Source organism: Leptodactylus fuscus, chromosome 8, assembly GCF_031893055.1.
Source record: "Leptodactylus fuscus isolate aLepFus1 chromosome 8, aLepFus1.hap2, whole genome shotgun sequence".
In the NCBI taxonomy this organism is placed as follows: Eukaryota; Metazoa; Chordata; class Amphibia; order Anura; family Leptodactylidae; genus Leptodactylus; species Leptodactylus fuscus.
This window is the reverse complement of record NC_134272.1, coordinates 1,276,602-1,304,315: the sequence shown is the minus strand read 5'-3', so window position 1 is coordinate 1,304,315 and position 27,714 is coordinate 1,276,602. Positions and strand designations below refer to the sequence as shown.

At 50.4% G+C, this 27,714-nt stretch overlaps 1 protein-coding gene across 1 annotated transcript in view; it reads left to right on the top strand.

Moving 5' to 3' along the window:
• LOC142217059 (integrin alpha-M-like) overlaps positions 1–27,714 on the top strand; it is a 74,202-nt gene that overhangs the window by 38,887 nt on the left and 7,601 nt on the right. The window contains exons 7-25 of the mRNA XM_075285238.1: positions 493–635; positions 792–939; positions 7,460–7,610; positions 9,429–9,502; positions 11,673–11,805; positions 11,909–12,048; positions 13,260–13,397; positions 14,464–14,688; positions 14,898–15,028; positions 15,304–15,455; positions 20,699–20,862; positions 21,260–21,364; positions 23,593–23,666; positions 23,966–24,107; positions 24,191–24,286; positions 24,524–24,603; positions 24,693–24,776; positions 25,071–25,137; positions 25,283–25,390. Coding sequence (XP_075141339.1) covers positions 493–635; positions 792–939; positions 7,460–7,610; positions 9,429–9,502; positions 11,673–11,805; positions 11,909–12,048; positions 13,260–13,397; positions 14,464–14,688; positions 14,898–15,028; positions 15,304–15,455; positions 20,699–20,862; positions 21,260–21,364; positions 23,593–23,666; positions 23,966–24,107; positions 24,191–24,286; positions 24,524–24,603; positions 24,693–24,776; positions 25,071–25,137; positions 25,283–25,390 — 2,355 coding nt within the window. The remainder of the gene's footprint in view (positions 1–492; positions 636–791; positions 940–7,459; positions 7,611–9,428; positions 9,503–11,672; positions 11,806–11,908; positions 12,049–13,259; positions 13,398–14,463; positions 14,689–14,897; positions 15,029–15,303; positions 15,456–20,698; positions 20,863–21,259; positions 21,365–23,592; positions 23,667–23,965; positions 24,108–24,190; positions 24,287–24,523; positions 24,604–24,692; positions 24,777–25,070; positions 25,138–25,282; positions 25,391–27,714) is intronic.

Sequence of the window (27,714 nt, the reverse complement as noted above, 5' to 3'; positions counted from 1 at the left end):
CAGTGATGTAATGGGTTATGGATGACTGTACCACGGGCGGTGATGTGATGGATTACGGGTGACTATACCACGGGCGGTGATATGATGGATTATGGGTGACTGTACCACGGGTGGTGATGTGATGGGTTATGGGTGACTATGCCATGGGCGATGATATGATGGATTATGGGTGACTATACCACGGGCGATGATATGATGGGTTATGGGTGACTGTACCACGGGTGGTGATGTGATGGGTTATGGGTGACTATGCCATGGGCTGTGATGTGGTGGGCTATGGGTGACTATGCCATGGGTGGTGATGTGATGGGTTATGGGTGACTGTACCACGGGCGGTGATGTGATGGGTTATGGGTGACTGTACCACGGGCGGTGATGTGGTGGGTTATGGGTGACTGTACCACGGGCGGTGATGTGGTGGGTTATGAGTGATGTTGTGATAGATGACGGTTCCTGGTTTCCATGTGACTGTTTTGTCTCTTCTTTTTCCAGTTTGCTTTGATGCAATATGGTCATGAAGTGAAAACTGAGTTTCTATTCAGAAGATTTTCCACTGAAGCCGAGATCAATACTGTGAACTTTCGTTATCAGAACGGACAGGCCACATACACTCCGACTGCCATGCTGCAAGCAGTGTAAGTACCACGTGGACATGAGCTGTCTGTGCTGACACGGGCTTGTCCTGGACTGCTGTCTCCTTATTATACCACGAGGCTCCCACACCTTGGGTTGGGGTTTCGAGCTCTCGCCTTGACAGCTGACAACAATCTCCATCTTTGCTCTTTCCTTAGGAAAAACATTTTCATCCCTCAGTCCCGTAAAGACGCACGGAAACTTCTTATTGTCATCACGGACGGGCAATCGAATGATGGAGCTGTGACGTTTCAAGAGGCGACGTCCAAGGCCAATGAACACGGGATCCAGCGCATCGCTATAGGGGTATGTTATATAGAATCTATAGGTGCAGCAGGGCCTCAGAAGTCACTCACAGCTGCATTGGTGTCCATGTCGCTGTGCCTGGGAGGTCCTGTAACCCCTCACCTGTAATACCCCCCCCCAGGGGATTTATCTCCTCACCTGTAATACCCCCCCCCCCAGGGGATTTATCTCCTCACCTGTAATACCCCCCCCCCAGGGGATTTATCTCCTCACCTGTAATACCCCCCCCCCAGGGGATTTACCTCCTCACCTGTAATACCCCCCCCCCCAGGGGATTTATCTCCTCACCTGTAATACCCCCCCCCCCCCCCAGGGGATTTATCTCCTCACCTGTAATACCCCCCCCCCCGGGAATTTATCTCCTCACCTGTAATACCCCCCCCCCAGGGGATTTATCTCCTCACCTGTAATACCCCCCCCCCAGGAGATTATCTCCTCACCTGTAATATCTCCCCCCCCAGGGGATTTATGTCCTCACCTGTAATACCCCCCCCCCCAGGGATTTATCTCCTCACCTGTAATACCCCCCCCCCCAGGGGATTTATGTCCTCACCTGTAATACCCCCCCCCAGGGATTTACCTCCTCACCTGTAATACCCCCCCCCCCAGGGGATTTATCTCCTCACCTGTAATACCCCCCCCCCCAGGGGATTTATCTCCTCACCTGTAATACCCCCCCCCCCCCCAGGGGATTTATCTCCTCACCTGTAATACCCCTCCCCCCAGGGGATTTATCTCCTCACCTGTAATACCCCCCCCCAGGGGATTTATCTCCTCACCTGTAATACCCCCCCCCCCCAGGGGATTTATCTCCTCACCTGTAATACCCCCCCCCCAGGGGATTTATCTCCTCACCTGTAATACCCCCCCCCCAGGGGATTTATCTCCTCACCTGTAATACCCCCCCCCCTCCAGGGATTTATCTCCTCACCTGTAATCCCCCCCCCCCAGGGGATTTATCTCCTCACCTGTAATACCCCCCCCCCTCCCAGGGGATTTATCTCCTCACCTGTAATACCCCCCCCCGGGGGATTTATCTCCTCACCTGTAATACCCCCCCCCAGGGGATTTATCTCCTCACCTGTAATACCCCCCCCCCTCCCCAGGGGATTTATCTCCTCACCTGTAATACCCCCCCCCCCCAGGGGATTTATCTCCTCACCTGTAATACCCCCCCCCCCCAGGGGATTTATCTCCTCACCTGTAATACCCCCCCCAGGGGATTTATCTCCTCACCTGTAATACCCCCCCCAGGGGATTTATCTCCTCACCTGTAATACCCCCCCCCCCCAGGGGATTTATCTCCTCACCTGTAATACCCCCCCCCCAGGGGATTTATCTCCTCACCTGTAATACCCCCCCCCCCCCAGGGGATTTATCTCCTCACCTGTAATACCCCCCCCCCCAGGGGATTTATCTCCTCACCTGTAATACCCCCCCCCCCCCCCAGGGGATTTATCTCCTCACCTGTAATACCCCCCCCCAGGGGATTTATCTCCTCACCTGTAATCCCCCTCCCCCAGGGGATTTATCTCCTCACCTGTAATACCCCCCCCGGGGGATTTATCTCCTCACCTGTAATACCCCCCCCCTCCCCAGGGGATTTATCTCCTCACCTGTAATACCCCCCCCCCCCCAGGGGATTTATCTCCTCACCTGTAATACCCCCCCCCCCCCGGGGATTTATCTCCTCACCTGTAATACCCCCCCCCCCAGGGGATTTATCTCCTCACCTGTAATACCCCCCCCCCCCAGGGGATTTATCTCCTCACCTGTAATACCCCCCCCCCAGGGGATTTATCTCCTCACCTGTAATACCCCCCCCAGGGGATTTATCTCCTCACCTGTAATACCCCCCCAGGGGATTTATCTCCTCACCTGTAATACCCCCCCCCCTCAGGGGATTTATCTCCTCACCTGTAATACCCCCCCCCAGGGGATTTATCTCCTCACCTGTAATACCCCCCCCCCAGGGGATTTATCTCCTCACCTGTAATACCCCCCCCCCCTCCCCAGGGGATTTATCTCCTCACCTGTAATACCCCCCCCCCAGGGGATTTATCTCCTCACCTGTAATACCCCCCCCCCCAGGGGATTTATCTCCTCACCTGTAATACCCCCCCCCCCAGGGGATTTATCTCCTCACCTGTAATACCCCCCCCAGGGGATTTATCTCCTCACCTGTAATACCCCCCCCCCCCAGGGGATTTATCTCCTCACCTGTAATACCCCCCCCCCAGGGGATTTATCTCCTCACCTGTAATACCCCCCCCCCCCCAGGGGATTTATCTCCTCACCTGTAATACCCCCCCCCAGGGGATTTATCTCCTCACCTGTAATACCCCCCCCCCCCAGGGGATTTATCTCCTCACCTGTAATACCCCCCCCCCAGGGGATTTATCTCCTCACCTGTAATCCCCCTCCCCAAGGGGATTTATCTCCTCACCTGTAATACCCCCCCCGGGGATTTATCTCCTCACCTGTAATACCCCCCCCCTCCCCAGGGGATTTATCTCCTCACCTGTAATACCCCCCCCCCCAGGGGATTTATCTCCTCACCTGTAATACCCCCCCCCCCCCCCGGGGATTTATCTCCTCACCTGTAATACCCCCCCCCCCCCGGGAATTTATCTCCTCACCTGTAATACCCCCCCCCCCAGGGGATTTATCTCCTCACCTGTAATACCCCCCCCCAGGAGATTTATCTCCTCACCTGTAATATCTCCCCCCCCAGGGGATTTATGTCCTCACCTGTAATACCCCCCCCCCCCAGGGGATTTATCTCCTCACCTGTAATACCCCCCCCCCCCCAGGGGATTTATGTCCTCACCTGTAATACCCCCCCCCCCAGGGGATTTACCTCCTCACCTGTAATACCCCCCCCCCCAGGGGATTTATCTCCTCACCTGTAATACCCCCCCCCCCAGGGGATTTATCTCCTCACCTGTAATACCCCCCCCCCCCCAGGGGATTTATCTCCTCACCTGTAATACCCCTCCCCCCAGGGGATTTATCTCCTCACCTGTAATACCCCCCCCCCAGGGGATTTATCTCCTCACCTGTAATACCCCCCCCCCCCCCAGGGGATTTATCTCCTCACCTGTAATACCCCCCCCCCCCAGGGGATTTATCTCCTCACCTGTAATACCCCCCCCCCAGGGGATTTATCTCCTCACCTGTAATACCCCCCCCCCTCCCAGGGGATTTATCTCCTCACCTGTAATCCCCCCCCCCCAGGGGATTTATCTCCTCACCTGTAATACCCCCCCCCCCTCCCAGGGGATTTATCTCCTCACCTGTAATACCCCCCCCCGGGGGATTTATCTCCTCACCTGTAATACCCCCCCCCAGGGGATTTATCTCCTCACCTGTAATACCCCCCCCCTCCCCAGGGGATTTATCTCCTCACCTGTAATACCCCCCCCCCCAGGGGATTTATCTCCTCACCTGTAATACCCCCCCCCCCCCAGGGGATTTATCTCCTCACCTGTAATACCCCCCCCAGGGGATTTATCTCCTCACCTGTAATACCCCCCCCAGGGGATTTATCTCCTCACCTGTAATACCCCCCCCCCCCAGGGGATTTATCTCCTCACCTGTAATACCCCCCCCCCCAGGGGATTTATCTCCTCACCTGTAATACCCCCCCCCCCCCCAGGGGATTTATCTCCTCACCTGTAATACCCCCCCCCCCAGGGGATTTATCTCCTCACCTGTAATACCCCCCCCCCCCCCAGGGGATTTATCTCCTCACCTGTAATACCCCCCCCCAGGGGATTTATCTCCTCACCTGTAATCCCCCTCCCCCAGGGGATTTATCTCCTCACCTGTAATACCCCCCCCGGGGGATTTATCTCCTCACCTGTAATACCCCCCCCCTCCCCAGGGGATTTATCTCCTCACCTGTAATACCCCCCCCCCCCCAGGGGATTTATCTCCTCACCTGTAATACCCCCCCCCCCCCGGGGATTTATCTCCTCACCTGTAATACCCCCCCCCCCCAGGGGATTTATCTCCTCACCTGTAATACCCCCCCCCCCCAGGGGATTTATCTCCTCACCTGTAATACCCCCCCCCCAGGGGATTTATCTCCTCACCTGTAATACCCCCCCCAGGGGATTTATCTCCTCACCTGTAATACCCCCCCAGGGGATTTATCTCCTCACCTGTAATACCCCCCCCCCCTCAGGGGATTTATCTCCTCACCTGTAATACCCCCCCCCAGGGGATTTATCTCCTCACCTGTAATACCCCCCCCCCAGGGGATTTATCTCCTCACCTGTAATACCCCCCCCCCCTCCCCAGGGGATTTATCTCCTCACCTGTAATACCCCCCCCCCAGGGGATTTATCTCCTCACCTGTAATACCCCCCCCCCCAGGGGATTTATCTCCTCACCTGTAATACCCCCCCCCCAGGGGATTTATCTCCTCACCTGTAATACCCCCCCCAGGGGATTTATCTCCTCACCTGTAATACCCCCCCCCCCAGGGGATTTATCTCCTCACCTGTAATACCCCCCCCCCAGGGGATTTATCTCCTCACCTGTAATACCCCCCCCCCCCCAGGGGATTTATCTCCTCACCTGTAATACCCCCCCCCAGGGGATTTATCTCCTCACCTGTAATACCCCCCCCCCAGGGGATTTATCTCCTCACCTGTAATACCCCCCCCCCAGGGGATTTATCTCCTCACCTGTAATCCCCCTCCCCAAGGGGATTTATCTCCTCACCTGTAATACCCCCCCCGGGGGATTTATCTCCTCACCTGTAATACCCCCCCCCTCCCCAGGGGATTTATCTCCTCACCTGTAATACCCCCCCCCCCAGGGGATTTATCTCCTCACCTGTAATACCCCCCCCCCCCCCCCGGGGATTTATCTCCTCACCTGTAATACCCCCCCCCCCCCCCAGGGGATTTATCTCCTCACCTGTAATACCCCCCCCCCCCAGGGGATTTATCTCCTCACCTGTAATACCCCCCCCCCCCCCCAGGGGATTTATCTCCTCACCTGTATTACCCCCCCCAGGGGATTTATCTCCTCACCTGTAATACCCCCCCAGGGGATTTATCTCCTCACCTGTAATACCCCCCCCCCCTCAGGGCATTTATCTCCTCACCTGTAATACCCCCCCCCCCCCTCCCCAGGGGATTTATCTCCTCACCTGTAATACCCCCCCCCCCCCCCTCAGGGGATTTATCTCCTCACCTGTAATACCCCCCCCCCCCAGGGGATTTACGGTATGTGATGACAATGCTGACGATGACCAGTGATATAAGATGAACAAAGTGCATAAGATTTGTTTCATATGTTTTGACAAAGTAAATTCCCGATTTCGTCTGAACTGGAGGTGACGTTATTACACATAATAGTCTCTTCAGACCTCAGGGTATTATAGGTGGGGGCCCAGGGAGGTGACAAAATAGAAATAGCACTGCAGGGGGCGCCGCTGAGGCTGACCGTGGCCGTAGGGATGACGATGCTGACCGTGGCTGTAGGGATGACGATGCTGACCGTGGCCGTAGGGATGATGAGGCTGACCGTGGCTGTAGTGATGACTATGCTGACCATGGCCGTAGGGATGATGAGGCTGACCGTGGCTGTAGGGATAATGAGGCTGACCGTGGCTGTAGGGATGATGAGGCTGACCGTGGCTGTAGGGATGACGATGCTGACCGTGGCCGTAGGGATGATGAGGCTGACCGTGGCTGTAGGGATAATGAGGCTGACCGTGGCTGTAGTGATGATGATGCTGACCGTGGCCGTAGGGATGATGAGGCTGACCATGGCTGTAGTGATGACTATGCTGACCATGGCTGTAGTGATGACTATGCTGACCGTGGCTGTAGGGATGATGAGGCTGACCATGGCTGTAGTGATGATGATGCTGACCGTGGCCGTAGGGATGATGAGGCTGACCATGGCTGTAGTGATGACTATGCTGACCATGGCTGTAGTGATGATGAGGCTGACCGTGGCCATAGTGATGACTATGCTGACCGTGGCTGTAGGGATGATGAGGCTGACCGTGGCCATAGTGATGACTATGCTGACCGTGGCTGTAGGGATGACGATGCTGACCGTGGCTGTAGTGATGACGATGCTGACCGTGGCTGTAGGGATGACGATGCTGACCGTGGCTGTAGTGATGACTATGCTGACCGTGGCCGTAGGGATGATGAGGCTGACCATGGCTGTAGTGATGACTATGCTGACCGTGGCCGTAGGGATGATGATGCTGACCGTGGCCATAGTGATGACTATGCTGACCGTGGCCGTAGGGATGATGATGCTGACCGTGGCCATAGTGATGACTATGCTGACCGTGGCCGTAGGGATGATGAGGCTGACCGTGGTCGTAGTGATGACGATGCAGGGACTTGGCATTACTTTTATTGTGTTCTTGAAGTATTTTCTGTCTCTGCACGAGGACACTTGGGCCATAATAAGAGGGGGAATATTCCAGAGCCAGACAATCCTCCACATAACCAGTCTCTGTTTGTCTGTGACTTCCTCCTAGGTGGGAGCCGCATTCTCCCCGAACAACAAAAGAGCTTACAATGAGCTCATCACCATCGCCTCCTCCCCTGATAACGTCTTCCAAGTCAATGACTTCTCCGCTCTCAATGAAATTCAGAAGAGATTGCAGCAGAAGATTTTCGCCATTGAAGGTTAGTTGGAGTCTCAGAGATATTTTTGTCTTCAATATCTATACATGTGTATGGAGATGTGGTCCATAAAATTCTGCCACAAGCCAATAAAAGTGAACCTGGTGATAATTCAGTGGTGGCTCCATGATAGCTCAGTGGTGGCTCAGTGGTAGGTCCATGGTGGCTCAGTGATAGCTCAGTGGTGGCTCAGTGATGGCTAAGTAATGGCTCCATGGTAGCTCAGTGGTGGCTCAGTGGTGGCTCAGTGGTAGCTCAGTGGTGGCTCAGTGGTAGGTCCATGGTGGCTCAGTGATAGCTCAGTGGTGGCTCAGTGATGGCTAAGTAATGGCTCCATGGTAGCTCAGTGGTGGCTCAGTGGTGGCTCAGTGGTAGCTCAGTGGTGGCTCAGTGGTAGCTCAGTGGTGGCTCAGTGATAGCTCAGTGGTGGCTCAGTGATCGCTCCCTGGTAGCTCAGCGGTGGCTCAGTGATGGGTCCATGGTAGCTCAGTGATGGCTCAGTGGTAGCTCAGTGATGACTCCATGGTAGCTCAGTGGTGGCTCAGTGATGGATCCATGGTAGCTCAGCGGTGGCTCAGTGGTAGCTTAGTGGTGGCTCAGTGATGGCTCCCTGGTAGCTCAGTGATGGCTCAGTGGTAGCTCAGTAGTGGCTCAGTGGTAGCTCAGTGGTGACTCAGTAATGGCTCAGTAATGGCTCCATGGTAGCTCAGTTGTGGCTCAGTGGTAATTCAATGATGGCTTGGTAATAGGTCAGTGGTGGCTCAGTGATGGCTCAGTAATGGCTCCATGGTACCTCAGTGGTGGCTCAGTGGTAGCTCAGTAGTGGCTCAGTGATGGGTCCATGCTAGCTCAGTGATGGCTCAGTGGTAGCTCAGTAATGGCTCCATGGTAGCTCAGTTGTGGCTCAGTTGTGGCTCAGTGGTAATTCAATGATGGCTTGGTAATAGGTCAGTGGTGGCTCAGTGATGGCTCAGTAATGGCTCCATGGTAGTTCAGTGGTGGCTCAGTGGTGGCTCAGTGGTGGCTCAGTGATGGCTCCCTGGTAGCTCAGTGATGGCTCAGTAATGGCTCCATGGTACCTCAGTGGTGGGTCAGTGGTGGGTCAGTGGTAGCTCAGTGGTGGCTCAGTGATGGCTCCCTGGTAGCTCAGTGGTGGCTCAGTGATGGGTCCATGGTAGCTCAGTGATGGCTCAGTAATGGCTCCATGGTACCTCAGTGGTGGGTCAGTGGTGGCTCAGTGGTAGCTCAGTGGTGGCTCAGTGATGGCTCCCTGGTAGCTCAGTGGTAGCTCAGTGGTGGCTCAGTGATGGGTCCATGGTAGCTCAGTTGTGGCTCAGTTGTGGCGCAGTGGTAATTCAAAGATGGCTTGGTAATAGGTCAGTGGTGGTTCAGTGATGGCTCAGTAATGGCTCCCTGGTAGTTCAGTGGTGGCTCAGTGGTAGCTCAGTAATGGCTCCCTGGTAGCTCAGTGGTGGCTCAGTGGTAATTCAATGATGGCTTGGTAATAGTTCAGTGGTGGCTCAGTGGTGCCGTGGTTAGCTCTTGCCCTATAGTACTACTGTAGGTTTGTATATAACCTAGGACACTGCTCATTACCATATTATTACTCTGCAGACATTTGAGCTGTGACTCCCACCCTATGATATATTCTGTATATAACGCCCGGTGCTGCCATATCTATATCATATCCTTCCTCACTCACATAGAGAATCATACACTGGACGTTCCGGAGCAGCATCGCAGCCTCCAATCCTTCAGTCACAGGTGTAAACACTGACCCCTGACCTCCCTGTATACAGTGACCTCTCATGTCACCCGCAGGTACTCAGTCTCTGAGTGGACAATCATTTGAGAACGAGTTTTCACAAGAAGGATTCAGCTCATTTCTCACTCCAGTAAGTGTGAACCTGAAGGACATATATACTATATACAGGACATATATACTATATACAGGACATATATACTATATACAGGACATATATACTATATACAGGACATATATACTATATACAGGACATATATACTATATACAGGACATATATACTATATACAAGGCATATCTACAGTCATGGCCAAAAGTTCAGAGAATGCCACAAATCTCCTCTTGTCACATGATCTGCTCCCTCTGGTTTCTGTGTTTGTCAGATGTTTTTATCACATACAGAAATAGAATTGCAATCATATTCTGAGTAATAAAAGCTTATAGTGACAGTTAGAAGGAGTTACTGCAGCGGTGTAATATTTGCAGTGTTGACCCTTCTTCTTCTTCAGGACCTCTGCAATTCTCCCTGGCAGCTCTCAATCACCTTCTGGACCAAATCCTGACTGATAGCCGTCCATTCTTGCACAATCAATGCTTGCATTTTGTCAGAATTTGTAGGTTCTTGTTTCTCCACCCGTCGCTTGATGATTGACCACAAGTTCTCAATGGGATTAAGATCTGGGGAGTTTCCAGGCCATGGACCCAAAATCTCTGTGTTTTGTTCCCTGAGCCATTTAGTTCTCCCCTTTGCTTTATGGCAAGGTGCTCCATCATGCTGGAGAAGGCATTGTTGGTGGCCAAACTGCTCTTGGCCGGTTGGGAGAAGTTGATCTTGGAGGACATTCTGGTCTCATTCTTTATTCATGGCTGTGTTTTTAGGCGAGACTGTGAGAGAGCCGATTCCCTTGGCTGAGAAGCCACCCCACACATGAATGGTTTCAGGATGCTTTACAGTTGGCATGAGACAAGACTGGTGGTAGCGCTCACCTCCTCTTCTCCCAATAAGCTGTTCTCCAGATGTCCCAAACAATCGAAAAGGGGATTCATCAGAGAAAATGACTTTCCCCCAGTCCTCAGCAGTCACTCCCTGGACCTTCTGCAGAATATCAGTCTGTCCCTGATGTTTTTTCTGGAGAGAAGTGGCTTCTTTGCTGCCCTCCTTGAGACCAGGCCTTGCTCCAAGAGTCTCCGCCTCACAGTGCGTGCAGATGCACTCACACCTGCCTGCTGCCATTCCTGAGCAAGCTCTGCACTGCTGGTAGCCCGATCCCGCAGCTGAAACACTTTTAAGAGACGGTCCTGGCGCTTGCTGGTCTTTCTTGGGCGCCCTGGAGCCTTTTTGCCAACAATGGAACCTCTCTCCTTGAAGTTCTTGATGATGCGATAGATTGGTGACTGAGGTGCAATCTTTCTAGCTGCGATACTCTTCCCTGTTAGGTCATTTTTGTGCAGTGCAATGATGACTGCACGTGTTTCTTTAGAGATAACCATGGGTAACAGAAGAGAAACAATGATGGTAGTACTCCAGGTGGAAGTTCTCTGTTGGGCTGGAATCCCACCTTGACTGGTCTGGGTAGGTGGCTGGGCCCCAAACCTCACTGCCATAGAGAAGGATCGGGGAGATGACAGCGTCAAATATCTTCATCCAGACCCTCACCGGTGGTTTGAGGTGGTACAGTTGTCTTCTGATGGCGTAGAAGGTTCTGCAGGCTTTTGCTTTCAGGGTTTCTATTGCTGCTTTGAAGCTTCCTGATTGGCTGAGCTCCAGCCCCAGGTAGGTGTAGCTGTTGGTTTTCTCCAGTGTGGAGCCGTTCAGTGTGAATTGTGAGGTGGTGGAGGCTTTATTGTGGCCCTTCTTCTGAAATACCATGACTTTGGTCTTCTTCTGGTTGATGGGTAGGGCCCATGTGGTGCTGAATGTTTCCAGCACTGACAGGCTTTCTTGGAGGTCTTTCTCGGTGGGGGCCAGGAGTAGGAGGTCGTCGGCGTATAGCAGGAACTTCACCTCCCGGTCGTTCAGGGTGAGGCCTGGGGTTGGTGAGGCCTCCAGATGTAATATATACAGAACATATATACTATATACAGAACATATATACTACATACAGGACATATATGCTATATACAAGACATATATACTACATACAGGATGTATATACTACATACATGTTATATGTACTATACAAGATCACATATAGTATACCCAGGTCATAGAGACACAGGTTTTATATACCATACTGGGTGATATGTGCTGTATATCAGTCTTATATACTATACAAATGTCATGCTGTGCTCTCACATTGTAGTTTGGCGCCCTCCTTGGTGCAGTCGGTGCCTACGGTTGGACAGGTGGAGCCTATTATTACCCACAGGGACAGGACAAGGGCTCCTGGATAAACATCTCTACGCCTGCGCTGGACATGAAGGACTCTTATCTGGGTGAGCACATGGGTGGATGATGTTCGTCTGTCCTTTGCCATGTTTGTGTACTGTGGAGCACTGACCGGGCTCAGGTACATTTATCTGGATTTGGTTCCTTTAGGTTATTCTTTACTGCAAGTAGATTCTACGCTGGTGGTGATGGGGGCCCCTCGATACCAACATACGGGAAGGGTCTTTGTCTTCAGAATGAACTCACAAAGCTCGCAGTGGGATCCAGTGTCCAGTGCCCTCGGTGATCAGGTGATTCTCAGAGTTGTCCACCATGATGAGCAGGACTCGGTGGGAGGGTTGGGGGGGTGCCAGGTTACTGCCATCTCATCGTATATTCCTGTCTTGTGGTGTGATGGACGTAAGGGAACGATAGTCTAAGATCCACATCTGTATGGACAGCATGAGTCTGGGCTGGAGACAACATGGATGGGGAAAACTGGAGGCCACTCACTGAAGACGCTCTCACTCCAGGCTTTCTAATCCACTGCTCTCTGAGCCTATAACATGTGTAATAATAATGAATAACTTGTAGGAAACTTTATTGTGAAGTTATGTGCTCTACTCAGGAGCAATGGTCTCTTCATCTGACACCCATAGACCTTTACTAATAGGAGAGGAGTTTAGATGAGTTCTGTTCTCCGGAGGGGAGCATATAACTTCACAATAAAACCGTCACGGTTATTTAGTAATATTACACCAAAAATAGGATCATTCTCAGGATGAGGGGCAAAAATAATTGTGCTTGTCTAAGGGTAGTCAAGAAGACCAAGATGATGAGTAATCAGGACTTCAATCTACATGAAAAACTGGTGGAAACGGTTGGAAAACTGAGGAGGTGGTTGGAAACAGCCCTTAGCTCAGCATTGGAGGGATCTAGTGAGGAGACTCCACATAATCACATGCAAAGGAGATGAATGTCTTATTCAAGATGTCGGATGATGTGCCCAGGAGGTGGCTAATGTTCCCATTCATTGTATGTAAAGCATGATGTTAGTCACTGATTTAAGTAAAACTGGCGCCATCGTCGGCTGCACACATTGTCCTCGGCCTTTGCATGTAATTGCGCAGAGTCTTTGCCATATTGATTGGGTTGGTGATCAAGTGCCGCAGAATAATGGAGTGGGCCGGGCCGCCATTTCTCTAGACACCATCCCAACCATGGCAGAATTGGTGGATATCTAACTGCACAATGATCGTAATGTGACGGACGATTGTGCCAAGGTTGTGCAAAGACGTCCCAGTCCGTACCTGAGATAGAAGTGGGAAGGTTCTCAGTGTAATCTCCAGGTTGTCTACGTCTTGGGGTTGCTCACTTCCTTACCTGTATCCTGGAGCATCTTCCCATTGTAGGTGGTCACCTATGACTGGTATTGACTTGGACTGCAATATCCACAAAGAAGCCACCCAAGCGGTGGCCTCCCGGCATGTTCTTCACAGATATGGCTTTGTTTTCTTTGCAGATTGGATCATACTTTGGTTCAGCCTTGGGCATACTCAAAATATCTTCTCTGAAATATTTGTTGGTGGTTGGAGCCCCCACATATTATTCTCCAGCAGGTCCAGGTGGACGGGTCTACCTTTGTCCTATCTCTTACCAGGTGAGACTCACACATTGTAGTTTTGCATTTTTGACAATAAAAGAACAATGGAAACCAAAAGTCACAAAAGAATCAGAACAACGGCCATGACTTGTAAAGCACCATATACTGGTTATATGAGACACATGAGGCTGGAGCTCGGGGACGTCTTACATGGTCAAAGAAGATAGCGGCAGGGATAGGTGAGAAAAAGGGAAAAAAAGTGTGCGGTGACTAGACAGGGTCCCATAGGACTAAGAAGAGTAGACGCACTTTGTGCACCCCCTTATATGGAGAGTAGATCTCTGCTGTATGGTGGGAAGGACGTAGATTATACATGCAGGCCACACACCCTGGGGCCTCCTGGTCTGCCACATGTCCATTTCTCGATCATCACGACCTTGTCACCTCCTAATGTCTAAGAGGAATAAAGTCTAGAAGTGAGTTTTTGTTCTGCACCACATGGGGCTCTGCAGATGTCATGTGGATGAGAACCCTGAATCCATATTCTCCTGGGGTGAGGGCAGGACCACCAGATGTGGACCATGTCCCCTTATATCAATCAGATCTGCACAATGCCACTGATACAACTTCATTGTGGACATCTAGACAATGATGGAAGACGTACAAGAAGTTCTCAATAGGAAAAACTATGCAAAATAGCTCTCCTCCAAAAGTAAGAAAGCTGCGGCTGTGTGGTCCCTCCTACTGGTAGCAAGCTATGTCCAACCCTTCAGAGATCCTTTAAACATGACAGGGGTATGTGCCGAACCGGACAGCTATCTCTAGGGAGATGAGGTTGTTTTTCTCCCTTGTCAGTGCAGAGCAGGGGACTGGGTGACTAGACGAGATCCCTGGTCCCGTGGAGACTCTATGGCTATGTCCCACTGAGTATTACAATGCTGTGGATCCAGAAATCTGTACCAACCATCAACTGAACATCATCTGTCAGGGAGAATCAGGAGGCCCATACATATAAGATAGTCAGCTGGTCCCTCAGGCTTGGCCAAGTTGTATGGGAGTCTACAGACTAGAGCTCGGTGTACATAGACTAAAAAGTGATTGACACTATCGCTGGTCCCAACAGGAGATGACCTCCAGGACACCTACCACCCTGACCTGCACAGAGACTCTACAGGGTGACAGCAGCCAGACTATGGGACATTTTGGCTCGGCCATCGCCATTCTTCCAGACATGACTGCAAATGATTATCCCGACCTCGCTATTGGGGCCCCTTTTGAAGACAATGGTCAAGGAGCTCTGTATATCTTCCCGGGAAAGGTCGATGGCTTCAGGACTTCTTATATACAGGTAGGATATAGGAAAGCACATCATTGTCCACACTGAGCAAACGGCATTGGTTCATGTACAGGTGGTCAATGGCAGACTCAGTGAAGTGATCCGGAGGCCCCGAGTCCCTCCCAGGAGCCCTAATGGTGAATTCTTTCTGTCCATTTGGACTATTTTCTGTTGTCGGTGATTTCATACATTAACCCTTTACATTAAATCTCCTTCTCCAGCGCATTACAGGAAGTCAACTGGGAAGTGGAGTCCAGTTCTTTGGAAGGTCGTTGGTTGGTGACTTAGACATGACAAATGATGGGCTACCTGATGTGACGGTGGGGGGAGAAGGTGTTGCTTTTGTACTAAGGTAAGGGCTGGTCTCTTGTCATGTCTCTTATGCCATTGGATCATCAACAGTGTTTCCCCCAAAACTGCCTGATGGGACATAATATTGGGGTCGTCTCTGCATAAATGAGCATATTTACCACTCAGAGGTCTAGCTGACACCCCCATGGGGGGACATATTGGAAGTCCCCAACATTGCAACCACTTGGCAGAGGTGGACAACTCCATCGGGTTATAGAAATGTCCTGATTTAGGACGCAACGTTCACTGAATCTTCTTGTGTTTTGTCCCATTCAGATCTCGGCCCGTCCTCCAGGTCTCGGTGTCCATGGGATTCAAGCCCTCCGAGTTTCCACTTTCTTCATATGAATGTACAGATAAGATCCAAAAACAGACAACAGAAATTCTGATCTGCTTCATCAGAAGACTGAAGAGTAAAGGTGCAACAGGTAGGTCAGCATTGGGGAGGGGGGGGGGGGGTTATAGGATTTCTGGTGTTTTAATTTGGCGTCATATATAGGACCAGAAAATGGAAATATAGAAGATCACCGTGGTGCTGCCTATAGGTATCTAATGATGCCAAAAATATAAGCTTCGGAGCGAGTGGGAGTGTAATGAAGTCAGACAGGTCTATAGGATCTCCGGGTCCTCCACTACGGGAGTGGGAATATAATGAGGTCAGACAGGTCTATAGGATCTCCGGGTCCTCCACTATGGGAGTGGGAATGTAATGAGGTCAGGGACAGACAGGTCTATAGGATCTCTGGGTCCTCCCCTATGGGAGTGGGAATATAATGAGGTCAGGGACAGACAGGTCTATAGGATCTCTGGGTCCTCCCCTATGGGAGTGGGAATATAATGAGGTCAGGGACAGACAGGTCTATAGGATCTCCGGGTCCTCCACTATGGGAGTGGGAATGTAATGAGGATAGACAGGTCTATAGGATCTCTGGGACCTCCCCTATGGGATTGGGAATATAACGAGATCAGACAGATCTATAGGATCTCCGGGTCCTCCACTATGGGAGTGGGAGTGTAATGAGGTCAGACAGGTCTATAGGATCTCCGGGTCCTCCACTATGGGACTGGGAATATAATGAGGTCAGACAGGTCTATAGGATCTCCGGGTCCTCCACTATGGGAGTGGGAATGTAATGAGGATAGACAGGTCTATAGGATCTCTGGGACCTCCCCTATGGGATTGGGAATATAACGAGATCAGACAGGTCTATAGGATCTCCGGGTCCTCCACTATGGGAGTGGGAATATAATGAGGTCAGACAGGTCTATAGGATCTCTGGGACCTCCCCTATGGGAGTGGGAATATAATGAGGTCAGGGACAGATAGGTCTATAGGATCTCTAGGTCCTCCCTTATGGGACTGGGAATGTAATGAGGTCAGGGACAGATAGGTCTATAGGATCTCTGGGTCCTCCACTATGGGACTGGGAATGTAATGAGGTCAGACAGGTCTATAGGATCTCCAGGTCCTCCACTATGGGAGTGGGAATATAATGAGGATAGACAGGTCTATAGGATCTCCGGGTCCTCCACTATGGGATTGGGAATATAATGAGGTCAGGGACAGACAGGTCTATAGGATCTCTGGGTCCTCTCCTATGGGAGTGGGAACGTAATGAGATCAGGGACAGACAGGTCTATAGGATCTCCAGGTCCTCCACTATGGGACTGGAAATGTAATGAGGTCAGAAAGGTCTATAGGATCTCTGGGACCTCCCCTATGGGATTGGGAATATAACGAGATCAGACAGGTCTATAGGATCTCCGGGTCCTCCACTATGGGAGTGGGAATATAATGAGGTCAGACAGGTCTATAGGATCTCTGGGACCTCCCCTATGGGAGTGGGAATATAATGAGGTCAGGGACAGACAGGTCTATAGGATCTCTGGGATCTCCCCTATGGGATTGGGAATATAACGAGATCAGACAGGTCTATAGGATCTCTGGGTCCTCCACTATGGGAGTGGGAATATAATGAGGTCAGACAGGTCTATAGGATCTCCGGGTCCTCCACTATGGGAGTGGGAATGTAATGAGGATAGATAGGTCTATAGGATCTCCGGGTCCTCCACTACGGGAGTGGGAATGTAATGAGGATAGACAGGTCTATAGGATCTCTGGGTCCTCTCCTATGGGAGTGGGAATATAATGAGGTCAGGGACAGACAGGTCTATAGGATCTCTGGGTCCTCCACTATAGGATTGGGAATATAATGAGGTCAGGGACAGACAGGTCTATAGGATCTCTGGGTCCTCCACTATAGGATTGGGAATATAATGAGGTCAGGGACAGACAGGTCTATAGGATCTCTGGGTCCTCCCCTATGGGACTGGGAATGTAATGAGGTCAGGGACAGACAGGTCTATAGGATCTCTGGGTCCTCTCCTATGGGAGTGGGAACGTAATGAGATCAGGGACAGACAGGTCTATAGGATCTCTGGGTCCTCTCCTATGGGAGTGGGAACGTAATGAGATCAGGGACAGACAGGTCTATAGGATCTCTGGGTCCTCCACTATGGGACTGGGAATGTAATGAGGTCAGACAGGTCTATAGGATCTCCGGGTCCTACACTATGGGATTGGGAATGTAATGAGGTCAGACAGGTCTATAGGATCTCTGGGTCCTCCCCTATGGGAGTGGGAACGTAATGAGATCAGGGACAGACAGGTCTATAGGATCTCCAGGTCCTCCACTATGGGATTGGGAATATAATGAGGTCAGAAAGGTCTATAGGATCTCTGGGTCCTCCACTATGGGACTGGGAATGTAATGAGGTCAGAAAGGTCTATAGGATCTCTGGGTCCTCCACTATGGGATTGGGAATATAATGAGGTCAGACTGGTCTATAGGATCTCTGGGTCCTCCACTATGGGACTGGGAATGTAATGAGGTCAGGGACAGATAGGTCTATAGGATCTCTGGGACCTCCCCTATGGGATTGGGAATATAACGAGATCAGACTGGTCTATAGGATCTCTGGGTCCTCCCCTATGGGAGTGGGAATGCAATGAGGTCAGACTGATCTATAGGATCTCTAGGTCCTCCCTTATGGGACTGGGAATGTAATGAGGTCAGGGACAGATAGGTCTATAGGATCTCTGGGTCCTCCACTATGGGATTGGGAATGTAATGAGGTCAGGGACAGACAGGTCTATAGGATCTCTGGGTCCTCCCCTATGGGACTGGGAATGTAATGAGGTCAGGGACAGACAGGTCTATAGGATCTCTGGGTCCTCTCCTATGGGAGTGGGAACGTAATAAGATCAGGGACAGACAGGTCTATAGGATCTCTGGGGCCTCCACTATGGGAGTGGGAATGTAATGAGGTCAGACAGGTCTATAGGATCTCTTGGTCCTCCACTATGGGACTGGGAATGTAATGAGGTCAGACAGGTCTATAGGATCTCCGGGTCCTGCACTATGGGATTGGGAATGTAATGAGGTCAGACAGGTCTATAGGATCTCTGGGTCCTCCCCTATGGGAGTGGGAACGTAATGAGATCAGGGACAGACAGGTCTATAGGATCTCCAGGTCCTCCCTTATGGGACTGGGAATGTAATGAGGTCAGACAGGTCTATAGGATCTCCAGGTCCTCCACTATGGGATTGGGAATATAATGAGGTCAGACTGGTCTATAAGGATCTCTGGGTCCTCCACTATGGGACTGGGAATGTAATGAGGTCAGACAGGTCTATAGGATCTCCAGGTCCTCCACTATGGGATTGGGAATATAATGAGGTCAGACTGGTCTATAGGATCTCTAGGTCCTCCCTTATGGGACTGGGAATGTAATGAGGTCAGGGACAGATAGGTCTATAGGATCTCTGGGTCCTCCACTATGGGATTGGGAATGTAATGAGGTCAGGGACAGATAGGTCTATAGGATCTCTGGGTCCTCCACTATGGGACTGGGAATGTAATGAGGTCAGACAGGTCTATAGGATCTCCAGGTCCTCCACTATGGGATTGGGAATATAATGAGGTCAGACTGGTCTATAGGATCTCTGGGTCCTCCACTATGGGACTGGGAATGTAATGAGGTCAGGGACAGATAGGTCTATAGGATCTCTGGGTCCTCCACTATGGGATTGGGAATGTAATGAGGTCAGACTGGTCTATAGGATCTCTGGGTCCTCCACTATGGGATTGGAAATGTAATGAGGTCAGGGACAGATAGGTCTATAGGATCTCTGGGTCCTCCCCTATGGGATTGGGAATGTAATGAGGTCAGGGACAGATAGGTCTATAGGATCTCTGGGTCCTCCACTATGGGATTGGGAATGTAATAAGGTCAGACAGGTCTATAGGATCTCCAGGTCCTCCACTATGGGATTGGGAATATAATGAGGTCAGACTGGTCTATAGGATCTCTGGGTCCTCCACTATAGGATTGGGAATATAATGAGGTCAGACAGGTCTATAGGATCTCTTGGTCCTCCACTATGGGACTGGGAATGTAATGAGGTCAGACAGGTCTATAGGATCTCCGGGTCCTGCACTATGGGATTGGGAATGTAATGAGGTCAGACAGGTCTATAAGATCTCCGGGTCCTGCACTATGGGATTGGGAATGTAATGAGGTCAGACAGGTCTATAGGATCTCTGGGTCCTCCCCTATGGGAGTGGGAACGTAATGAGATCAGGGACAGACAGGTCTATAGGATCTCCAGGTCCTCCCTTATGGGACTGGGAATGTAATGAGGTCAGACAGGTCTATAGGATCTCCAGGTCCTCCACTATGGGATTGGGAATATAATGAGGTCAGACTGGTCTATAGGATCTCTGGGTCCTCCACTATGGGACTGGGAATGTAATGAGGTCAGACAGGTCTATAGGATCTCCAGGTCCTCCACTATGGGATTGGGAATATAATGAGGTCAGACTGGTCTATAGGATCTCTGGGTCCTCCACTATGGGACTGGGAATGTAATGAGGTCAGGGACAGATAGGTCTATAGGATCTCTGGGTCCTCCACTATGGGATTGGGAATGTAATGAGGTCAGACTGGTCTATAGGATCTCTAGGTCCTCCCTTATGGGACTGGGAATGTAATGAGGTCAGGGACAGACAGGTCTATAGGATCTCTGGGTCCTCCACTATGGGATTGGGAATGTAATGAGGTCAGGGACAGACAGGTCTATAGGATCTCTGGGTCCTCCACTATGGGATTGGGAATGTAATGAGGTCAGGGACAGATAGGTCTATAGGATCTCTGGGTCCTCCACTATGGGATTGGGAATGTAATAAGGTCAGACAGGTCTATAGGATCTCTAGGTCCTCCACTATGGGACTGGGACTGTAATGAGGTCAGGGACAGATAGGTCTGACCTTTACGTAGTAATACCAGCAGTGTGTATGATATTTGGGGCACACACCTGTCCTGGGGAGAAGCCCCTCAGGTCCTCCATTCTCTGGGTTAGCTTAGAGCTCCATGACGACTTGTGGCCACATAACATTGGGATTACAAATGTCCCATTGGCAGTCACACTGGATGTTAGTGAATGAGGACCCCGGGGTTGGGCTTCTTGCTGACTGTGATGTTGTGTTGTGACCACGTGAGATATAGTGTGACATGATGTCACTGTGTAGGGGTAGACTCATCCATTGGACCATTAGACCGTATATACAAGACTGTGTGGAGTCTGAATGGATTCTCCTTTTATTTTAGATGGAATTTTGGCCTCTGTACGTTACACCCTTGTGTTGGACGCGGGGCGCACACAGAATCGTGCTGTCTTCTTGGATCGCCAAACACTTAATTCCCGCACGATCTCCACATCTCAGAATCTTATAAACAATCAAGAATGTGTCACGTACAAGATGAATCTTCCGGTTAGTATCCAGTAAACTCCGACTGTCGGCAGGAGCATCATCCTACAAACTGACCACTCAAAGGCATTGGTCGGCCCACCATACACCCCAACACGACAAGTAATGGCGCCAGCAAATCCTAAACCGTGGAGGAATTTTACACAGAATCTCAAGTAGTTGTAAGGTCTGGACTGAGCACGAAGAGTTATAGGATATGAGAGGCCACAACTGGGTAACAGCAGGGGGCGCCACACCTATAGAGAATACACAGCAGTGGAGTAAAGGGGCAGCCGGAATGTATGCTGGGAATTGTAGTCTGACACCCCCAGGGGCTCCGAATGTATAAGAATATTGTATGAGTGACAATGATCTGCTGATACGGTTGTGCTCACCTGCTTTCTGTCTCTTGATCCCTCAGGAGTGTGTGGAGGACTCTCTAACTCCTCTGCGTGTCAGTCTCAATTTCTCATTGGATGGGAATCCAGTACTTAGTGACGACTCACGAAACATCTACTCTGAGGAGGTAAGATCACAGCGCCGGGAGTGACTGTCGTGTTCTTGTGGTAGGTTGTACTGTATAATGGAGGATCGGTGATCTGGCTGGTGGTCACACAGTTGGGATAGGTTGTACTGTATGATGGATGATCGGTGATCTGGTTGGTGGTCACACAGTTGCGATAGGTTGTACTGTATGATGGAGGATCGGTGATCTGGCTGGTGGTCACACAGTTGGGATAGGTTGTACTGTATGATGGATGATCGGTGATCTCTCTGGTGGTCACACAGTTGGGATAGGTTGTACTGTATGATGGAGGATCGGTGATCTGGTTGGTGGTCACACAGTTGGGATAGGTTGTACTGTATGATGGAGGATCGGTGATCTGGTTGGTGGTCACACAGTTGGGATAGGTTGTACTGTATGATGGATGATCGGTGATCTGGTTGGTGGTCACATAGTTGGGATAGGTTGTACTGTATGATGGATGATCGGTGATCTGGTTGGTGGTCACACAGTTGGGATAGGTTGTACTGTATGATGGATGATCGGTGATCTCACTGGTGGTCACACAGTTGGGATAGGTTGTACTGTATGATGGATGATCGGTGATCTCACTGGTGGTCACACAGTTGGAATGGGTTGTACTGTATGATGGATGATCGGTGATCTGGTTGGTGGTCACACAGTTGGGATAGGTTGTACTGTATGATGGAGGATCGGTGATCTGGTTGGTGGTCACACAGTTGGGATAGGTTGTACTGTATGATGGCTGATCGGTGATCTCACTGGTGGTCACACAGTTGGAATGGGTTGTACTGTATGATGGATGATCGGTGATCTGGTTGGTGGTCACACAGTTGGGATAGGTTGTACTGTATGATGGATGATCGGTGATCTCACTGGTGGTCACACAGTTGGAATGGGTTGTACTGTATGATGGATGATCGGTGATCTGGTTGGTGGTCACACAGTTGGGATAGGTTGTACTGTATGATGGATGATCGGTGATCTGGCTGGTGGTCACACAGTTGGGATAGGTTGTACTGTATGATGGAGGATCGGTGATCTGGTTGGTGGTCACACAGTTGGGATAGGTTGTACTGTATGATGGATGATCGGTGATCTCACTGGTGGTCACACAGTTGGAATGGGTTGTACTGTATGATGGATGATCCGTGATCTCACTGGTGGTCACACAGTTGGAATGGGTTGTACTGTATGATGGATGATCGGTGATCTGGTTGGTGGTCACACAGTTGGGATAGGTTGTACTGTATGATGGAGGATCGGTGATCTGGTTGGTGGTCACATAGTTGGGATAGGTTGTACTGTATGATGGATGATCGGTGATCTGGTTGGTGGTCACACAGTTGGGATAGGTTGTACTGTATGATGGATGATCGGTGATCTCACTGGTGGTCACACAGTTGGAATGGGTTGTACTGTATGATGGATGATCGGTGATCTGGTTGGTGGTCACACAGTTGGGATAGGTTGTACTGTATGATGGAGGATCGGTGATCTGGTTGGTGGTCACATAGTTGGGATAGGTTGTACTGTATGATGGATGATCGGTGATCTGGTTGGTGGTCACACAGTTGGGATAGGTTGTACTGTATGATGGATGATCGGTGATCTCACTGGTGGTCACACAGTTGGAATGGGTTGTACTGTATGATGGATGATCGGTGATCTGGTTGGTGGTCACACAGTTGGGATAGGTTGTACTGTATGATGGAGGATCGGTGATCTGGTTGGTGGTCACATAGTTGAGATAGGTTGTACTGTATGATGGATGATCGGTGATCTGGTTGGTGGTCACACAGTTGGGATAGGTTGTACTGTATGATGGATGATCGGTGATCTCACTGGTGGTCACACAATTGGGATAGGTTGTACTGTATGATGGATGATCGGTGATCTGGTTGGTGGTCACACAGTTGGGATAGGTTGTACTGTATGATGGATGATCGGTGATCTCACTGGTGGTCACACAGTTGGGATAGGTTTTACTGTATGATGGAGGATCGGTGATCTGGCTGGTGGTCACACAGTTGGGATAGGTTGTACTGTATGATGGATGATCGGTGATCTGGTTGGTGGTCACACAGTTGGGATAGGTTGTACTGTATGATGGATGATCGGTGATCTGGCTGTTTGCACAGTTTGTATGGTTTCTCTCTACTTCAGGTCACATGTAGGATCGGATTATTGGAGTTTCTGATTTGTAGTCCTATAAATTGTCTTTCTAGATACCATTTCAAAAGAATTGTGGTGCCGACGGCGTGTGTGTGGATGAGCTGAGCATGAACATCTCCTTCAGTGGGTAAGATCTGTGGTCTTCTCCTTATACATCCATGGCTCACATCATGACATTTAGTGATAAAACAACACTACAAGTGTCGTGGAGGTGGGAAGGATATTTCTTTCATCGGGGGGCAGATAGTTTGTGCGGCTCCTTTCTACTTTCTCCAGGCCATGTGCACTTAGGAGTTAGCACAAGCTCTCTGTATCCCTTGTATTTCTTCTAGTTGTGGTGCGAGCACTTTGGACCTTTGCCGTTGACTAATATTCATCTGTGGTGATAGTGTGAAAAGACACTTGGTGACTCTTTTGTCTCCGCAGTCTTGAGCAGTTGGTGGTTGGCTTATTGCTGGATGTTAACCTAACCGTGTCCGTGACCAATAAAGGGGATGAGTCCTACAATGCTCGTGTCCTGATTCCCTTTCCAGCTGGCTTGTCCTATCGCAGGGTGTCTCTTATACAGGTATGTCTCTTTCCCTGGGTGGTTACTCTTTCTGTGTTGGATATGTCTAGTTGTCCCTTTCATTGTCCTTTCTACTTTTGTAGAGTAACAAGCGAGTTACAATTGCCTGTTTCACGGAGGAGAACCAGAGGGTGGTGAATTGCGGAGTCAACAGACCTCTCCTAAGACCCAACACCACGGTAAGGAGGTATCGGGAGTAATGTCAGGCATGGGGTGGGCACTATGGACAATATGGATCAGAGCCATGCAGGGAAGAAGACCTTGGTGTTCATGGGCCGTTCACCATCAGCTGCTGAGTCTGAACTTGGTCAGTTCAGAGTTGAATGACTTTGCCCAGATCCTCCATTCACTGTAGATATCTATGGCCAGCTGCAGCCTTACATTCAATCTTCTAAGCTCTTCTGGGTCTCTTCCAGGCCACCTTCTTGGTCAGCTTTCATGTCGCTCGGACAGTCGATCTGGGAGATTCATTGACTTTAACTGCTAACGTGACCAGGTAACAATCCTAACCTGTATGGGGCTCAGTATCCCAGCACTGGAGCTACAAGTTCAGGACTGTAATCACTTCTTCATGTGTCTCTCCAGTGACAATGGAAGACCTGCCAATGATCTAATGAAGTCCTCGTCTACCATAAAAGTGCTCTACTCCATCTATGTTACCATCACCAGGTGAGCAAAGACTCAAGGCATCTGAAGCGAGAGCATCCAATAACCCCTCTGCCATGATGAAATCTATCCAGGGTCGTCCTGCTGGTTGATGCCTCTGGACAACCTCTGGACTTCTATCACTCCTTCCTACTGGCGTCTGTTGCTCCATGATTGTGTTCTTCTGCTGTTATACTGAGGAGATAAGATGGGGCCCTTAGCCAGTGTGTAGTCCATAAGAGGGGTGAGGGGACAATTGACGAGACTACTGTGTGGCTAAGATTTGGACATGACCCCAGACCTTTGTATATCTTTCAGCCTTGATGAGTCCAGCAAATATGAGAACTTCACATCCCCGGAGCCCAGAATTAAGCATGTATACCAGGTGCGAACATCCATTCATTGTTTGTGGCCTCCATCTATGGGGTAGTATGTCGGGGTCCTCCCAGCGCTCTCAATACCAGAGAATATTTCAAGTGTCTCTAGTTTTCGACGTCTTCCCAAGTCTCCTGCATTCTTCTGTCCTGCAGGTGAAGAATCTAGGCGTGCACCAGCTGCCGTTCTCCGTCACCTTTCTGATTCCTGTCCGTTTAGGGGAAAGTATCATCTGGGAGACGCCAAACATCTCCAGCTCACTGGTAATGTATGAAATCTCTACCTGTATGTTGTCTGGGAACTGTGGTCCTAAAATTATGCTCCAGATATGGAAGTCCTGCGCCGTAGCTGTGGCCGGTCCCACAGGAGCTAACAAACATGGCTGCAGAGTGACGTCACCTGTTTAGAGGCTCCAGCCTCAAACTCCGGAAGGTTCTCCAGGATCCTCCTTCCTCAGGGATGGCTCAGGCCTGCAGTGACGCCTTCTTCTAGTCCTCACTCATCACTAGAGGTTCAGGCTCTTCTACCTCTTCACATGGACGCCGCCATCTTGTGTGTGCGATCTTCTGTACCCGCCTATCTATTTTATCCATTTCTCTATTGTCAGCACAAATATGATGTGACTATAGAGATAGAAGATTAAGCCCTTGTGTTTAGGAGTCCCCGTTTCTCCAGGCATGTTCCTGAGGGTTACGTAAGTCTTCTCCGATCCTCCTGTGTTGCGGTGGATGTGCCTGGTATTGATATGTACATTCTATGGATCCTTCTGTATCACACGTTATTCCAGGATCTATTTCAGACGGATTCCTCCTGCTGAGTCTGTCTCTTCTCTATAGAAGTTATTTCTCTTAGTTGTCTGCAGAGCTTGCACTTCCCACATGTATTATTAACCCCTTAAAGGTATTATCCACAATATATAGATTATATTAGGCCTGAGGAAGTAAAAAAAAAAAAAGCCGGTCCCCTCCGGCTGCTCTGGTGTTTTCTCCCAGTGGACGTCACCGTGACCACTGATTGGCTGATCTGAGGCCTCAGCACAGGACACGGGACGTCCGAGTGTGGCGGGAACTAGAGGAATGGGGGGGGAATAGAAGAATGGGGGGGGGGGGGAAATAGAGGAATGGGGGGGGGGAATAGAGGAATGGGGGGGAAATAGAGGAATGGGGGGGAATAGAGGAATGGGGGGGAAATAGAGGAATGGGGGAAATAGAGGAATGGGGGGAATAGAGGAATGGGGGAAATAGAGGAATGGGGGAAATAGAGGAATGGGGGAAATAGAGGAATGGGGGAATATAGAGGAATGGGGGGGAAATAGAAGAATGGGGGGGGGGAAATAGAGGAATGGGGGGGGGGGGGGAATAGAGGAATGGGGGGGAAATAGAGGAATGGGGGGGGAATAGAGGAATGGGGGGGAAATAGAGGAATGGGGGGGAATAGAGGAATGGGGGGGGGAAATAGAGGAATGGGGGAAATAGAGGAATGGGGGGGAAATAGAGGAATGGGGGGGGGAAATAGAGGAATGGGGGGGAATAGAAGAATGGGGGGGGGGAATAGAGGAATGGGGGGGGGGAATAGAGGAATGGGGGAAATAGAGGAATGGGGGAAATAGAGGAATGGGGGAATATAGAGGAATGGGGGGGAAATAGAAGAATGGGGGGGGGGAAATAGAGGAATGGGGGGGAATAGAGAAATGGGGGAAATAGAGGAATGGGGGGGGAAATAGAGGAATGGGGGGGGGAAATAGAAGAATGGGGGGGGAAATAGAGGAATGGGGGGGGGGGGAAATAGAGGAATGGGGGGGGAATAGAGAAATGGGGGGGGGAAATAGAGGAATGGGGGAAATAGAGGAATGGGGGAAATAGAGGAATGGGGGGGGAATAGAGGAATGGGGGGAAATAGAGGAATGGGGGAAATAGAGGAATGGGGGGAAATAGAGGAATGGGGGAATATAGAGGAATGGGGGAATATAGAGGAATGGGGGAAATAGAGGAATGGGGGGAAATAGAGGAATGGGGGAATATAGAGGAATGGGGGAATATAGAGGAATGGGGGAAATAGAGGAATGGGGGGAAATAGAGGAATGGGGGAATATAGAGGAATGGGGGAAATAGAGGAATGGGGGGAAAAGAGGAATGGGGGAATATAGAGGAATGGGGGAAATAGAGGAATGGGGAGGAAAAAGAGGAATGGGGGAATATAGAGGAATGGGGGAATATAGAGGAATGGGGGAAATAGAGGAATGGGGGAAATAGAGGAATGGGGGAAATAGAGGAATGGGGGAAATAGAGGAATGGGGGAATATAGAGGAATGGGGGAAATAGAGGAATGGGGGGGGAATAGAGGAATGGGGGGAAATAGAGGAATGGGGGGGGAAATAGAGGAATGGGGGAATATAGAGGAATGGGGGAAATAGAGGAATGGGGGAAATAGAGGAATGGGGGAAATAGAGGAATGGGGGAATATAGAGGAATGGGGGGGGAATAGAGGAATGGGGGGAAATAGAGGAATGGGGGGGGAAATAGAGGAATGGGGGAATATAGAGGAATGGGGGAAATAGAGGAATGGGGGAATATAGAGGAATGGGGGA